Raw genomic sequence first — 16,858 nt, forward strand, 5'->3', positions numbered from 1 at the left:
TCTTTGATTTCTTCTTTATTATTTCAGTTATGCCTCTAATGATCATAGATGATAATAGTGATTTTCCTTTAAAGATTAAATTTAAGAATGTTGGTACATTGTTTTTCCTACTTTAGTTGAGTGTATCATGAATTTTCAAGGCTCCTGGGGGGTATTTCAGGAAGCGGGTTTAACAAACTCTGAGTTTAATCCTGAACTCTGAGTTGATGAATCCTGAGATGGGAAACTCTGAGTTTTCGGTTCCAGAAAAGCTGATCTGAGTTGGTTCGATCAACTCTGAGTCTGTTAACTCCGAGTTAAGCGCGTGCATGACAATTATAAAAAGCCATCATCAATGGAGCTCCGATACTACGATTCACCATGGCAACCGGCGAAAACAAAAGTCGTTTTACTTCACCCCGCTGCAGTTAGAAATTATGATACGTGTTTATGGCGAGTATGAGCACAATTTTGAGCGGCACAGTGACGCAGCGGGTAGCGCTGTCGCCTCACAACAAAAAGGTGTTTGGTTCGGTTCCCACCTGCATCGGCAAAGGGTAGATAATTGGCGTGGGAGAGAATTGCTGCCCGAGTCAATGCGTAGGTTGGAATGCAGAAGTCTATGCATTTAACATGTAAGCACACTTTCTTTTAATATTACAGGTGGAAGTGGTGGAATGTAATTGAATAAAATTCAATTTTCTTTTCGGAGCAATCCCACGGGCACAAAGCGCACTTGGCAGCCGCTGAAAATGAAATATAAAAACATAGTTCAAACAGGTAAGACACATTTTGCTTAGGCCTATAGGCTCATGTTTGTACCCCATTTTGGTTTTAATCATATTTGACATATTAAACCAAGTAAATGTCATTCAGTGGCTATTTCAACTTGGAGTAGCTTTAACCCCCAACATAATGCTGTTTTAAGACACACAAATGTCCTCTCGCCTGGTGGTTAATCTTAGCAGATTAACATTTGGGTTGTAAATACTCCCAGAGATTTTGCCAATTATAGTAGTTTCAAGTATACTGAAACAGAAAGCTCTTCATCACAGGATGATGATGAAGACACGTTGTCTGCTGCCACAGAGGGATTCAGAAAGGCCTACTGTGGTTTACATTAATATTATGTATGGTAGCTACTCATATTTCTCTCCCTATTAAAATGTTTTTACATTCTTGTGTGGAATTTTGAGTTTAAAATGCACATTGAAGGGATGACACGTTCTTATCCTTTTTAACAGAGCATGACTGGGCATCACCGGGAGGAGAGTCCATCAACCTCCACAGCACAGACTGACACAGTGAGATGTTCAATAAATGCCAGGTTAATTCTGCATGTAGATCTGTAGAATTTAATGTCATCCTTATGTTTTCTCAGTTATGAATTAAGGAGGAAAATGGCTAAAACTGACTGAGAAATGATGCACTTGCAGTGGCAGATTAAATGGCCTATCTTAAAATTCAATTACTGGAACAGCAGTTAGAGGTGGGTGCATGGTCACAGGTGAATTGTTAATTGTTGGAACAATCTAAATATAGTAATTGTTGCATTTGTAGGAAATAAAGACCAAATAAAATATGATTTTTCTTTATTTGACTGCTGGGGGTGGTGGTGGTGGTGGTGGTATTTTAATCTGTGAAATGTTTTTGGCAAATTCTCTCGGATGGCTCCTCCATCCAGGACATCTGCAGGACTGTCTTCCTCAGGGTGGTTCATTGGTGCGGCAGGGTGCTGCTCTCCTCTAATTGTGGCAATATTATTATGGAGAACACCACATGGCAAAATAATGTCACACTCCGTCTCTGGGGTTACCCTGAGTTTACGCAGACACCGGAGCCAGGCTTTGAGCATGCCTATTGTCATCTCAACCCAGGCTCTAGCCCTGCAGTGGGCCACACTGGAATGTTGTTGGGGGCCCAGCTCAGGGTCAGGGTAAGGGCTCAACAGAGAGGGCTGGCATGGGTGCTCTCTGTCACCAAGCAGGTGGCCATCAAACTCTCCTGTAATTATACAGTGGATACATTTAAGGGTGTTAAAAGAGGGAGACAAGGAATGATATTTGTGCAAAGCTTTACTTACCATGTGCAAATCTGTTGCTCAGGGTACACTGATACATTCGTATATCATGCACAGAGCTGGGCCACTGGCTTCAACATTTGTGATCAAGTGCACTGCATCACATATGATCTGGACAGTGCAGAGAATGAGATATATTAGTTGCAGTATATTGTGATGTATAGTCTTTGTTACTGTAAGACAATAGTCAGTGTACCTGCACATTAATGCTGTGGAAAGACTTCCTATTCACATAGTCAACTTCATTAACTGAAGGAGCAGTGATAGGGATCTGTGTGCCATCGATGCAGCCCATGACACTGGGAACAGCTGCAACATAAAAACTAACGATTGATCCCAGTCTGAGGTCGCAGCAGAATGTCATGAACACGATATAATTTAAAATATCGTTACCTTTAACTGAATGATTCTACATCAATCGCCTGCAATCCTGTGTAATTCCTCTTTGATGGTCCTTAGAGGTCTGACACGAGGAAAATGTGCAGTAGCCGTTTAAGTACAAGGGACACTTTTTACGGCTCTACAAACAGTTGCTTTCCCGATATACTCGGCGTCGCCAGTGTGATAAAGGAAACTCCCGTCGGCAAAGAAAATGAAGAGCAAAGAACTTGCTCCGATCTGAGAGCAAGAAGTCCACGGTGTGTAATATTAGAGATGTAGGCCGCAGTTGTTCGGATAAATGATAGATTGTGATGTAACGCTCGATTACGTAGTCATCAGGGAATGATAATACATCTAATCGGGGTCTCAAAAACCTCTCCCGACGTAAGGCTATGCGAATTAATTTGGTTTCAACACCCGTCGGGTTAGCGACGAAAGGAGACACCATGTTTGACAGATGCTTCAGGTTCAGTCGGAAGGAGGAGCTAGGGAGAAACTCCGGGTTTGTTGAAGAAAACCTGCCAGCGAGCAGGTTAGGTTCACAGAGTCAGTTACTGCGGTAACTGAGCCAGAGTTTGAGTTACCTCGCTTTCTGAAACGGAAAACCCAGAGTTTCCTTCATCTCAGGGTTAACAAACTCAGAGTTTTCACTAAACCCGCTTTCTGAAATACCCCCCTGAGCTTGGATGCTCCTTTATTTCCAAACATACAGCCCGTCTGTTTTCTAGCGAATGGCAACAAAGGGGAATAACCACGAATAATTACTGAAATAAACTCTGTGGATGATTATGTGCACATGACACACATACACCATGAGGGGGCAGTGTTGAGAGAGAACATAGGGTAAATAGGGCTGAGAGCTCGCCTCAGAAATAATTAATAGTATGTTAACTAATAGTATTCTAGAAGTATTAAAGTACTCCAGACCCTCTTTAATGAGATCAAAGACAACTTTACCAAGAAGCCGATAATCCAAATCCTATAGAACCTAAGGTTCTGAAGAGTGCATGCTCTCCATCAGTCATGTTAGATGCAACTGATGGACATAAAGGTGTTGTACCGTAATCTAAATGAAGATAAGGTGATCATGCAGAACTAAATCACCAGTTAAGCCACACATTTATGCAGAAAAATATCCACATCCATCTGCTTTAGAGTGAGCTATGTGTACTTGGAGGTGATAAAATTACTGTTAAATCCAAACACAAGTGTACAACTGGCCTGACCACAACTGTCAGTCAACTCCCTGCATAAAGGATAGTAAATACAATCACACCATGAATAAAACATGCTATAAAACATGCTAATATTGCTATGCTAGAGCACAGTCTCCCTCCTTGTGAATTCTCTTTGACCTGCCACACTGCTGCTCTGTGGCGTCGTTAGAACTGGGCGTCCGGGGCTACAGCCCCGAATGTTTTATGAATAGTGCCGGATCTCGCTCTCTCTCTCTCTCTCTCTCTCTCTCTTTTTTACAACAATAAACATAATAAAAAAACAGCCCCGGATCTATTCATGTCATTCCGATCATACATTAACCCTCGAAAATAATATGATATCGTTAATTAGAAACGCAAGTACGTTTTGGGTTGTCTGTTACCGCTTTTCCACTATGACGGTGCTGGTGCTGGTGCCCGTGCCCGTGCCCGTGCCGGTGCGGAGCCAGTACTGCCTTGGTGCCTTTTGAGAACCGGCCTGCATTTCCACAGGTTGGGGAACCGAACGCAACGTAGCGAAAGTTTGGGTAAATTCCGTGGGGAAAAAATAATGTCGAACAGAACGCATCTGCTTGCTTTTTACTTTTATGCTAGGCTTCCACACAGCGAAACACCTCATGAATTTTGCCCAAAAACCTTTCGTTCTGGGGCGAAATTCATGGAAATAGTAAGCCTGTCACCTAGCTCAAAAGCTTAAAAGAGTGCTCAAATGATGGTCTGCAGTGGTCTATTTGCACCAGCCAGAGCCGAGAGAGTGAATGTTTTTTCTACCATTCTGGGTCCGACTACGTTCATGTAACATGCAATATAAGCTAATATCATGCCAAACATTTACATTAATGTTTTACAAATGATTAAATTCAACAAAAGAGCAAACTTATACTGAACACTATCAGTCTCTTAAAATGACTCTTAAAGTATAACTTTGAATATTAAAGTGCAAATTAACACCAGACTACTCTTGCAAGTTAACTACTTTTTAAGATTAAAAACTGTAGAGGGGTAAAAACATGCCAGGCAGACACTGGTATAATGTAAGTGACACAGCTACAACTAATAAAATTGATAATGGGTGTGTTAGATTTACAGTAGGTATGCGACTGGTCAAGCATTGACAATAGTCAATAGTATTGGCAGCGCCAAGGCGGTGAGTGGCCCCCAAATCAAATTCTGCTTAGGGCCCCATAAATGCTTGAGCCGGCCCTGGGGCTAAGCCCCCAATGTTTCAAGATCCTAACAACGCCTCTGCTGCTGCTCCTACATACCATGATATGTCTTAATGTGCCATACCCAGAATTACTACGTCATGTTGCCATCTAGTGGCAGCACGTAAGCCTGACCCACCACATACTGAAGAGCAGTAATCTGTATTAAAAATGTGCAGACATCTTTCCAACACAATCTTTCTCTTTTTCTTCTCTATTCTTTTATGCAAGTGAAACACTTAAACCCTATCGCATACCACCTTAAACCATAACTACAGCAGCCAGTCACAACCATGCCACGAAACATCTCTGTGTTTCCTTGGAATTCTCCAGAGAGAGATGCTTTAAACAAATGCAGAAAAAAGTTTATTAAATCTTAAGTTATATTTATTGCTGTGCATACAGTTATGCAGCTTAATGGTGTGATGAATTTCTGGATACATTGCCCAGCTGTGCTCAGGATTAAATCCTCCATGCAGTCTCTTGAGAGGTTGGAAGCTGATAAGTTAACTGATATGATTAATAAGTTCAAAATTGTAATTGTCAGTACTTGTATAAGCAGTCATCATTAGTGTGTAGGTGTGTGTGCGTGCGTGTGTGTGTGTGTGTGTGTGTGTGTGTGTGTGTGTGACAAAGTACATCTAGTTTTGCCTCCACAATGTTCATAACCAGTAAGGTGGGAGAAAATGATGGTGGTTTTAGTTATTTCCTTTTATTAACTGGTAGAGGACTTCTTAGAGGGTCCTATCAAGAAATTCTAAGATGCAGAACACTGTCCTCTCCCATAATTTTCAAGTGTTACCTTACCTTATGCTACCTTTTTTTTTTTTTTTAATTTTCCTTTAAGTGTTTTAGATCACCCTGGTAACCAAACTAGTCTGGTCATGCACGTGGCCAATGTTATTGCCCACTTCCCCATAACTTTTTTTCACTTAATCAGTCACATCCAATGAGATTATTTTGTGGGGTTACTTATTTGCAAACAACATAGTGCTACACCCACACATTTGTAATGCTTATGTATGTAAAAAGACAAGTAAATATAAAAAAAAAATAATATTTTCAAAAGGCAGCTCTTTACAGATGAAACCAATTGGGCCTATGCTTGGTGAGACTGATGGAGGAGTTCGGGGCAAGTCAAATATGAGTATTGATAGTAAGTCCAGGATAAGTCCAATATGACAAAAAAGTCTTGAGTCTGAGAGAGAACTCAAGTTCTACAGCCCCAGTGATATGAGCAATTCCCAGTAGACTAGAGCAATGTAGACGTAACCACATCGTGGACTTTGGTCGTCATAAATATTAAAGACAATGTAAAAGTTTCAGAATCTCACTGAGACTGAAATGGAATCTGAAAAAGAGCTTGTAATGGGATGCTGTTCGAAACTGAGTCATATCTGCATGTAAAGTATACAAATTTATTTATCTAATGACCATTTTTCCAGTGACTTGCTTTTACCATAACTGAGAGGGAACTTGGTTTCCTAAACCATTCTGAATTCTACATAAATTGAAACACACAGCACAGTGCAAGAGAGAGAGGACAGAGCAGGACTGATGTGACTCATACTTGAGAACAATATGCCCAATTCTGAGATTGCACATTAATGTTGGTGTTTATCAACAGAAGTGTGTTACTTTAGTCTGATCAATCTGAAAAACAAACAAACAAACAAACATGTAATCATGGTCACTAAGAGTAAACTGAGTAAATTATGAGTTTTCTGGTATAGGTCCCATCATACTAACTATGGCAAATCGAAATTAGATTAATTATGTGTTTTCATAATGACCAGAGGAAAAACAAGTGCAAATCACACGGTTAACTTTAATCCATCAGTGTCAGGTAAGCATTTCAGCAGGCAACATTACAGAATTGACAGAATGAAGAATACATTTGCAATTATCAAGCCTTTTCTTTTGCAATAACAATCCTATCGTATGACATAACCTGGGATTACGCACAGTTTGCTACTAAACCATCTTATCATTGACTTAGGACTTATCATGAATCTCCACCTCAACAATAGCTGTGCTTGCATTGCTCATGACAGCCCTGATTTCCACTGACTCCCATGTGTACACTATACTAGTGTCTGCAGCCCTGGCACGAATGAATGCAGGGTCAGAATTATAGTACATGAGATTGTAGAGTGTGTCATCACATGGTTGAGTTTTGTCAAAAATGCCCACCGCCAGCCAGTTCTCGTAGAGATTGTAGTCATAAGGCACAGAGAACATGATAGCCAACACCTTATTAGAGCAGGACTTCTCGTTGAATAGCTCGTAGGTCAGCACACCCACCGCCCCTGTTGCGGTGTGTGCTGTCTTGGAGAAGGCACACACCTCCATTGCCTTGACGTCCACAGTGGGTGAGGGAGGGTGGCTGTTGTAGCCGCTGTGCATCCACATTCTACATAAATAAACATGATTCAGTTTTCATGAACTGAAATATGTGTCTGCTATCATCAGCTTTAAACATTAAATTAACTGATGTGAATAGTCTTAAACACATATAGAAACGAGCGTAAGGATGTTATGCTCATGTTATACTGTTAATTTACATAATCATCATTAAAGGTGCCTTTAGACTCCCAAGCCTGACTTCCTAATTTAATTCTATAAAGCTAAACCTCAGTGTGGTCTTACTTGGGATTCACAAATGTGTAGACACTACTGCCATTTTCAATTTTTACGGTGCAGCTGCGATGGGTGCCCAAAGCATCTCCAACAGCCTGGCCGACACCCGTGGCAGCCGAAACAACACCAGACAGAGCACCCAACCCTTCCATTTTTGGGGATGCACTTTCTTCTTACAAGAGAATAAGACTTACACACACACACACACACACACACACACACACACACACACACGCATGCACATACACATTAACTGGTGCAAGTGAAGAAGCTCCAGGTTAGAATATCAAAGGAATTATCTCTCATGAGCAAACCTACTTTTTAAACTGACTAACGTTATCAGTTCAGCTAGACTGAGACTTAGCATCTAGGGAGACTCCAAATTTCCCTTACAGTACCATATCAAGATATTCATTCGTAGTTTATACACGAAACTCAGAAGATTAAATGTAATAAAAGGAAAAGTAGACCATATCCATAAAAAGCAAAAATATTCACAAATTTGATTTTAAGCGACTGACGGAAATATGTGATTCACTCAACCCCGTTACAGTCAGTGAATAAATAAATAGATAAATATATAAATAAGTTTAAGAGCTTTACTGCTCTAAGACACTGGCATCATTTCTCCAAACAGTGTGCTGTAATATGGCGGTTAGACTCTAACTTTGTATTTTACTGCTTCCTTTTTTAAAGTATGTTGAATTGTTCATGGACCTTTCAATTCGTTTGTGAAGTTGATTAAGAGATTCCTTTTTAAATGGCTGTATTGATTTTAATACAGTAAGTATAGTCATCTTACCGGCAAAATTCTTGACTCTCTGGCAGCAGATGTGAGTGATGGAGGAGATGTCCTGTATGTTTCACTTTGTTCAGTGGTGGCTCCGCCTCCAAATGAAAGAAAGAAATCTCCATATGATATTAAAAAAAAGAGAGAAAGGAAGAAGGAAAGAAAGAAAGAAAGAAAGAAAGAAAGAAAGAAAGAAAGAAAGAAAGAAAAGAAATATGGCCAATATGGACTGCTGAACTGTGATTGGTTGGTGGCAGCCATTTCTGTTTAGCAAGCAAACTGATACTTAAGGATGTCTTAGCATTAGTGGCCAAGGACAACCACACAAAAATTTCAACTTAAGTCATCCTTGAGATTTTGGAACGTTAGCATCCCGTATGGACTCTCGCAAAACTTGATGTGCTCCCAAGGAATGTGGTGGTGATTAAGTGTATCGAGTTTCATGAAATTTAACCTTTTACATCACCAGATATTGGCCATAGAGTCAATAGGTGCCAAGCCTGAAAAGTTCATTGGCTCATAACATAGAAATAGTTTGATGAATCAAAATTCTTTGTACAAATTTTTATCAGCATGGTCTGGTCATAAGGCAGACCAAATTTCGTGACAATCAGATAAAGTGCCAAAGTGCCAGATGAGTTTGTTTTCCTGCCTTTTTTGTGAAATTGAAGTGGCAGGAAATTTTACAGGTGGAAATTAGTGGATATTGGGCTGTTTCATTTTTGAAATTACAAGGAATCAGAAGAAGGAAGAAGTTTTGTTCTAATCCTTGCGGTTGTTGAGATATGAGCCAAAATGTAAATATGCTTGTTACAATACACCCTTGTGGACTTCACTGCTTGGACCCTTAATAAGAAGATGAGGAAAAATTGCAACAAACACAATAGGATTCCATAGGATGAGGAGCTCAGACACCCGGGAGGAGCTCGGAGTAGAGCCGCCGCTCCTCTGCATTGAAAGGAGCCAGTTGAGATGGTTTGGGAACCTAGTCAGGATGCCACCTGGGCACCTCCCAGGTGTGGAGGTGTTCTGGGCACGATCAACTGGGAGGAGACCCTCTGGAAGACCCAGGACACGTTGGGAGAATTATATATCTCGTCTGGCCTGGGAACGCCTTGGGATCCCCCAGGAGGAGCTGGTGGATGTAGCCGGGGAGAGGGACGTCTGGGCTACCCTCCTCAGCCTGTTACCACCACGACCTGGTCCCGGATAAGCGGCAGAAAATGGATGGATGGATAGATGAATGGACAATAGGGTTCCAGTAGCTTCTATGGACAGAATAGCAGAGACAATAGAAATGAATAGAGCAACAGAGACCACTAAATTCAACGAAAGGGGTGATGTGTTGGAAAAGATTTACTTGTTTATTTGCATATAAAGCAGGGAAGTGAGATCCGATCTCAAATGCTCACTCGATACATGGATTCTAAAGCCAGTTGTAAACGGACACACTTAGAGCTGTCCACTTGTGTAAACAGGGTCCCAGAGTCACTCTCTTCCTGATTATTAGAGTCACTCTTTCTCAGTGAATATGTAAAATGCTGTCAATATTATCTCATTAATAAGCAGGACTAACTAGGGAAAAAAGCCCCTTTTTATAGATTGTGTTCATGTTTCTGTTCATTCACTCAGTGTTTTAAGTTGGAATTCCCCATAAGTAATGTAGAGTGCAGAAATCAAACAGGGACTGTGATGGCTAGTTTTTGATTTTCACAAGGATGAGGAGCCAGTAAAAAAAAAAATAGCGCCTAGAAGTGATGGGCATTGGTATTTTGATTTGAGAATCATGTCTCAAGAATAAATATTAATCAGTCAGTGCAGCTCTTTATTGCTCTCTCTCTCTCTCTCTCTCTTTCTCTCTCTTTCTCTTTGTGCTGCAAAATGTTTGATGTAAAAGATTGTGCTGTTTGAGCACTGTATGTTCTTCTAAAAAAAGAACAGGAAGAGCAAGGTGTGAAAACAGTTCCCGCTGGTCAGTATGACTAACCCCACGCTTCAAATCTGAAAAGATAAAGTTGAAAACCACAGAGGGCTTAAATTCTCAGAACCATTCAGAGTTTTCACACATACATGCACCCATTAATTGAAAATCATGTCTTTTTCTAAAAAATGTGAACTCAGTAGTTCTATGAAGTCCCTGTGTCATTTCCATGAACCAGACTTCAGTCAGTGAGAAGACGAGAATTCAGACTGCTATTTTACATAAATAAATACAGGGGTTGGACAAAAATAATGGAACCACCTTGTCAAATAATAGTTTTATCCTTTGGCAGCAATAACTGCTTCAATATGTTGAGGAATAGATTCATACAACTTTTCGACAGTGGCTAAGGGAATTTTAATTCATTCCTGAAGCAAAACCTGTTCCAGCTCTTTCAGAGATGATGCTGGAGGGAAGTGGCTCCTTTTTCAATGATGTTAAGATCTGGTGATTTAGAGGGCCGATCACAGTGGTCAACTTCACTGGTGTGCTCTTCATGCCAGTCTTTAATGATTTTAGCAGTGTGAATTGGTGCATTAAAGCCTTCAAAGATGGCACCACCATTTGGAAAGAATGTTTGTACCATGGGGTGAATTTGGTCACCCAAAATTGACAAATTCTTTAGAGGTAACCCTACCATGGAATTGTAAGAAGTGTAGTCAAATAGGCCAGACAATTTTAACTTTGTAGAGTAAATGGTACTTGAGATACAGCAACGTATCTGTTTTAAGAATCAAAAAAAGGAGGCTTGGTCAGAAGCGTATAAAGGGAAATTTATTTTGTCTCAACGAACATAACCATGGATCTGTTCCCATTGTTTGTTCTCTGTGTTCTGTAAGGACACACACATAAAAATAGAAGAGTAGCACAGGCTAGGTCAAAGGCTTGTAACGTTTATGAACTTTGTTTTTGTCTCTGAAAAACAAACTTAGCCTATTTTGTTCCAAAAGCACTCATAGAAGCTTGGATATGGAACAAATGACGCACTAACAAGCAACAGTTGCTTTCATAAATCTGAATATAAGACATGAAAACGTATGTTAACTATTTTCTCTCTCTCTCTCTCTCTCTCTCTCTCTCTCTCTCTCTCCCTCTGTGTGTGTGTGTGTGTGTGTGTGTGTGTGTGTGTGTGTTTCTCAGCTTTGTAACCATTGGATAGGGAATTATATAAGGACTTGAAAGGAAAATAATTTTGAAGATGGCCTGAACCAGGGGTGGGCAATTCCGGTCCTGGAGGGCCGAGGTCCTGCTGTTTTTCTTGTAGACCAACTAAATACAGTTTCTGATTGGCTGAAGAGCATGCACACCTGTTTTCAAAGTGAAAATCAACAGGTAGCCAAGAGGTGAAAACAAAAATCGGCAGGACACCGGCCCTCCAGGACTGGATTTGCCCACCCCTGACCTAAACCAATCCGGAGTTACTGGTGAAAACATGTTGCGGCTTGTTGTGGCGCCCCTTGTGGCCGATTAGTTTCAAACTTGTTGCACCACCTTCGTGAGCCATAATGCAAGGAACTAAAATGGCGGGGAGATTTTGTGGATGGAAATTGGCAGTTACAGACTGATTCCTTATAACTGATTTGGGAAGTTATAAGGAATCAGAGGAAAAAAGAATTTTTTTCCTACCCCATGAGGTGGCTGAGATATGACCCAAAATGTAAATGTACATATTACAGTGCCCCCTTGTGCACGAGTCTATTCAATTTCATGATGATCAGCCATTCACCCTGGCAAATATGGACTGCTGAAATTTGATTGGCCGTTGGCAGCCGTTTTTTCTTGAGCAAGTGTAAATTTCAAAACGGTAATAACCCCGGTGAGTATTACTCAGTATGTATTTCTGAAATACTTTTGATGGAAGGGAAACCATAGTTTTAGATTATAGTAGAACAGATGCACTTTGTTCTTGTAGCAGAGGTTTATTTGCTGTGTTAATTATTGTTCACAGCATACCAACTATTACTGTTGCCTCTTCTCTCACACTTGTAGCCCCAGTCCATTAGCACTGTTTCTATTTGTGTCTGTGTGGCATTCACTCTTTTTTTTTTCTTGCATGTGTATCTGCTCTACCACTGAACTTAGCTGTGGTACACCACAGACGACGCTTTCATGGCTTCATGCTTGGTTCATTTTTTTTTCTTATTTGGAATTACTTTAAATAAAAGCATCTGCTAAATGAAGGAACGTCATGTATAATGTAAAACAAAATTGAGGATATGACCTGTTTATTCACATGGCTTGCCTGAGTAAATCTCTTTATCCTTAGAGTACATTTCTTTCAGGTCTTTATTGTACTCCATGTGAAGTTTTAACTTTAGTAAAAGTCTTTGTTCAGATGTTTTTTTTTGTGGTTTTGCTCATGAGGTATGGATTTCTCTTATCGCCTCTCGTTCTTGAAAACTTTTTGATATTTGCATCATCTTGAACACTTCGCTTATCCACAGGAGCCTTTTATTTTCATTTTCATTTTCTCTTAGACTTTTTCTTCAGCTTTTTTGTATGTACAGTGGAAAATATTTCAGCATTAACACTGCCTGAACATATATTGTGCCCAATCAAGTCTTAAGCTACAATACTAAGTGTGATTCTGTGTCAAACAGTGGAAAATTACAAAGAGGAAGTGACAGATCTTGTGTGTTCACTCAGCAATGGTTATAATCCAAAAAAGGTAAAGAGTTTTATCACCCTCCTCCCTCCACAAGCCCATTCACTCAATCTCTCATTATCGAAGCTGCTTATCCTAATCAGGGTCACGGGGGTGCTGGAGCCTATCCCAGCATTCATCGGGCAAAAGGCAGGGAAACACTCCGGACAGGTGGCCAGTCTAACGTGAGGCAAACACACAGACACATTCATACCCAGGGGCAATTTAGTATCTCCAGTGTGCCTGACTTTGGAAGGAAACCCAAGCAGACACAGGGAGAACATGCAAACTCCCCCCGCCTGGCCGGGAATCAACCTAGAGACTTTCTTACTGTGAAGTGACGGCGCTACCCACTGCGCCACATGCCCGTTCATGTAATGTTCAGTCACTGGCCTTTAAATTATTCGAAGGCTCACGGATACAAGACCAGTGTGCCTTATGTCTAATGTATGATATTTTTGCACTTGTCAGCTTTCTCTGTCTCCTAAAATTTCATCACTGTGTGCTCATATTTTGTCAGCTGATTCAACAGTTCTTCCAGGTGAGAATGTTTTGCTTTACCCCTCACCTGGCTTTCTGTAATGAGGTATCTTCTGTTTCCTTGCCATTATTTTATGCACTCTGGTCAAAAAAAAAAAAAGATTTTGCCTTCTCGGTGTACTTTATTGTACAGTGGTGCAGGAATAGTTCAGGAGGGCCATGATCAAATCTTGTCAATGGTTTGTGTGATAAAGTTAAAAAGCTGCAGAACTCTGTCCCTCTGGGATCCAGTGTGAACACCCAGAGTTTTGGCTGAGGATTCTCTCAGATTCAGAATGGGATTCTGAGAAAATGGGATTCAAATGGTATTTAAATGATGTTCCTTTGCCGTCTTTTTATGTATATAAAAATGTTGCATTCACTCTGCATATCACACTACTATAACAACCCCAACCTTAGAGAGCTGGGCTCGTGACTGCAGGGTTGCCGGTTCGATTCCCAGGACCAACATCCACGACTGTGTGCCCTTGAGCAAGGCACTTAACCCCAATGCTCCCCGGGTGCAAGACATGCTGCCCACTGCTCCTGCGCCTGGTGTGTGTGTTCACTACTGGTGTGTTGGATGGGTTAAATGCAGAGGACAAATTCACTGCTCACTGTTCACAGTGTGTGTATGTGATCATGGAGATTTACATACTTGGTCACCTTACAGTGCTCTGACAATCACAATTTCAGTCTTAAAGTTAGACAGCCAGCCCAGAAGGACTTAAGCGTTGTCTCTTGCCCAGGAAAATAAACACAACGGTCAGACAAACTGCAGTGGGCAATGGAGCGTGGCCAAGCTATGTTATCTTGGCTAAAAATGCATGAAGACTATTTGAAATGGAGTGTTGAAATAATTTCCTGTTCTTTGTTTGCCACTGTGACCTGTATGTGGAGGTGGTTTACTGTGAGAATAAACAGGAGTTGTTGTCAGGGCTGTAGTGTGAGGTTGCAGGCAGGAAAAGGTTGCATGACACTTTTCTATGGTCACCAGTCCGTCACTTAACATGGCGCCTGTATTACAACATGCGTAGCCTTTATATATTTAAAGTGTTTCTGCCCATTTGATAAATGAATGGATTTATAAACAGCTATACCTGTGTGTGTGTGTCTGTGTGTGTGTGTTCGTTCGTGGAGGGGCTCACGAGTCAGTGTTCACTAATCAGAGTGTGATGCTTCAGGGTAACTGGTAAAAAACAGGAAAAAAAAAAACATTTTGCACAACGTAGCATTGGGTAGTGTTGCTCTCTCTGTTATTGTTTTTCCTTGGAATTAACTATTTTAAAGTGTTTATCCATTTATGTTCATGAGAAGGAAATGGGAGTGTTTCCGGGTATTTACCGAATATTATCATTGTTGTAAGGGAAATTTGGAGTCCTCTGTAATGAGAGTTGACAACACACTTCAGATGTGATGAATCATTTTCCTTTATTACGTGCACATAGGAAGAGGCACACCTCAGAGATGAAGTGAAGTTTCTCATGGAGCACAGGATGCTTGGTGTTCACTCCCCAGGTCTTACAGACACACAGAGGCCTTGTCTTCTACATAATAAATGTTCATTGTTCTAACACACAGATACATTTTGCAGCATATAGTAACTGAGCAAGTACAGGTCCCTATTATATTAATATTTCATCACATCAATAGTCATGAGACACATTTTCCCTCTACAAGTTGCAGTCATATTGCAAAGCGATATTTTTCCCACAATGTAATTTAGACTCATCATGTGCTCGCCAGTTTTCATTATGACTAGCAGGAAACAAGACCAGATCAAATAACTGGTTTTAATATTCAACTTTCAAGTAACCAATTAAAAATATGGGAAAAAATGGCAATATATAAATGCATTTTCTTTTGTAATGGCATCTGTTTTATAACAAAACCTAGGATAATACTCATTTTCCCTTTAACCTCTCTCATTCTGGACTTTGCAGTTATCAGAGACTTCCACCCTAAGAATAGCCATATATTCATTACTCATAGCAGCCTTGATCTCCACTGAATCTATTTTGAGCTTTATTTCACCGTCTTTAGCCCTTCCACGTTTGAAATTGGTGCCGCTGCCATAGTACATGAGATTGAAGAGTTCCTCATCACATGTCTGAGTTTGGTCAAAAATGCCCACTGCCAGCCAGTTCTCATAAAAATTGTAGTCAAAAGGCACAGAGAACATGACAGCTATCAGTTTATTGCTGGAGTAATAGTTCAGTCCATCAGCGCTATTTTTCTGTAGGTCATATGTCAACACACCCGCAGCCCCTCTGGCTTCCATTGCAAACTTGGAGAAGGAACACAACCTCATTGAGCGTGGGTCCACATTGGGTGAGAGAGGATTGTCATTGTAGCCACTGTGCATCCAGAACCTGAATAAATAAACATCATTCAGTTCTCACGGAATGAATTTTTACACTTATATGAAATGCATAGTAGATTTCTAATGGAAAATGGACTTTGAAAATACATACAGACATGATTGTGAGGAAAATGCTACATTCACATTTCACAGGCCATTTATGTAATTACAACTAAAGGAGCCTTTAGAATCCAAGGCCTGAATTAGTACTAGGTTAATAGTACAGATCTAAGCATCAGTATGGTCTTACTTGGGGTTGGTAAGTGAGTAGCCGCAGCAGCTGTTTTCAATGCCTATGACGCAGCTACGACAGGCGGCCGCAGCAACTGCAATAGTCGCAGCCGAAATAACTGCAGCTACAGTTGTGATCATGATTTCCGTTTTCTGAAATGTATTTTTTCTTTTTAAAGGAGAATAAGACAGACAGACAGAAACACACACATACACACACACACACACACACACCAAATATTACAATTGGTATATATTAACAAGTCTTAGAAAATCAGTATCAATATACTGTCAGCTTCTTGTTGTATTTCAGTGTATCAGGACATTGATGGCATAGGCTGATTTAGTTCACCAAGACATCACTATAAAAAATGACTTTTTGCCTCAACTTAACTCAAAGTCATTCTGTTCAAGGTTAAGTGTTTCTTTGACACAGTTGTCAAAGTTGTCTAAATATAAAATGTTGAGTTCACTGACTTAAACTTAAAAAAAGCTTTATTGAGGACAACCATTCAGTGAATGAACTCAACTATATTGTTCAATAAATATGGAATTTGAAAATTAGTTTACACAGCCTATAACTCTCACAACTGAGAGGAGACTAATGCAATGCAGGCAATTATTTACTGAAATCAAAACTGTGTTCAATAAACAGGCAAAATCTGGTACACTGTAAACTGGCTACTAGGGGCAGTTAGAGCAGAGGTCAAGAACAAGCTGAGGTCAACACAGGACGGCTAACAGCTAACGGCTAATAGGGCCAAGAGAAGGAACAAGGCAAAACGGAGTAACAGGGCTACCAGGGCTAGTAGGGTAACCACAGTCATAG

At 40.5% G+C, this 16,858-nt stretch overlaps 2 protein-coding genes across 2 annotated transcripts; both read right to left on the minus strand.

Annotated features, from left to right (window-relative positions):
• Nucleotides 1-6,857: 6,857 nt before the first annotated feature.
• On the minus strand, nucleotides 6,858-7,654 carry LOC115806347 (bryoporin-like). The gene is made up of 2 exons (XM_030767021.1): nucleotides 7,512-7,654; nucleotides 6,858-7,275 (listed from the first exon to the last, which is right to left on the minus strand). Exons 1-2 carry the CDS (start codon nucleotides 7,652-7,654, stop codon nucleotides 6,858-6,860), a joined length of 561 nt encoding a protein of 186 aa, XP_030622881.1.
• A 7,697-nt stretch (nucleotides 7,655-15,351) lies between these two features.
• On the minus strand, nucleotides 15,352-16,170 carry LOC115806349 (bryoporin-like). Its single transcript, XM_030767022.1, has 2 exons — nucleotides 16,049-16,170; nucleotides 15,352-15,808 (listed from the first exon to the last, which is right to left on the minus strand). Exons 1-2 carry the CDS (start codon nucleotides 16,168-16,170, stop codon nucleotides 15,352-15,354), a joined length of 579 nt encoding a protein of 192 aa, XP_030622882.1.
• Nucleotides 16,171-16,858: the final 688 nt, after the last annotated feature.

This window comes from Chanos chanos, chromosome 3 (assembly GCF_902362185.1).
Source record: "Chanos chanos chromosome 3, fChaCha1.1, whole genome shotgun sequence".
In the NCBI taxonomy this organism is placed as follows: domain Eukaryota; kingdom Metazoa; phylum Chordata; class Actinopteri; order Gonorynchiformes; family Chanidae; genus Chanos; species Chanos chanos.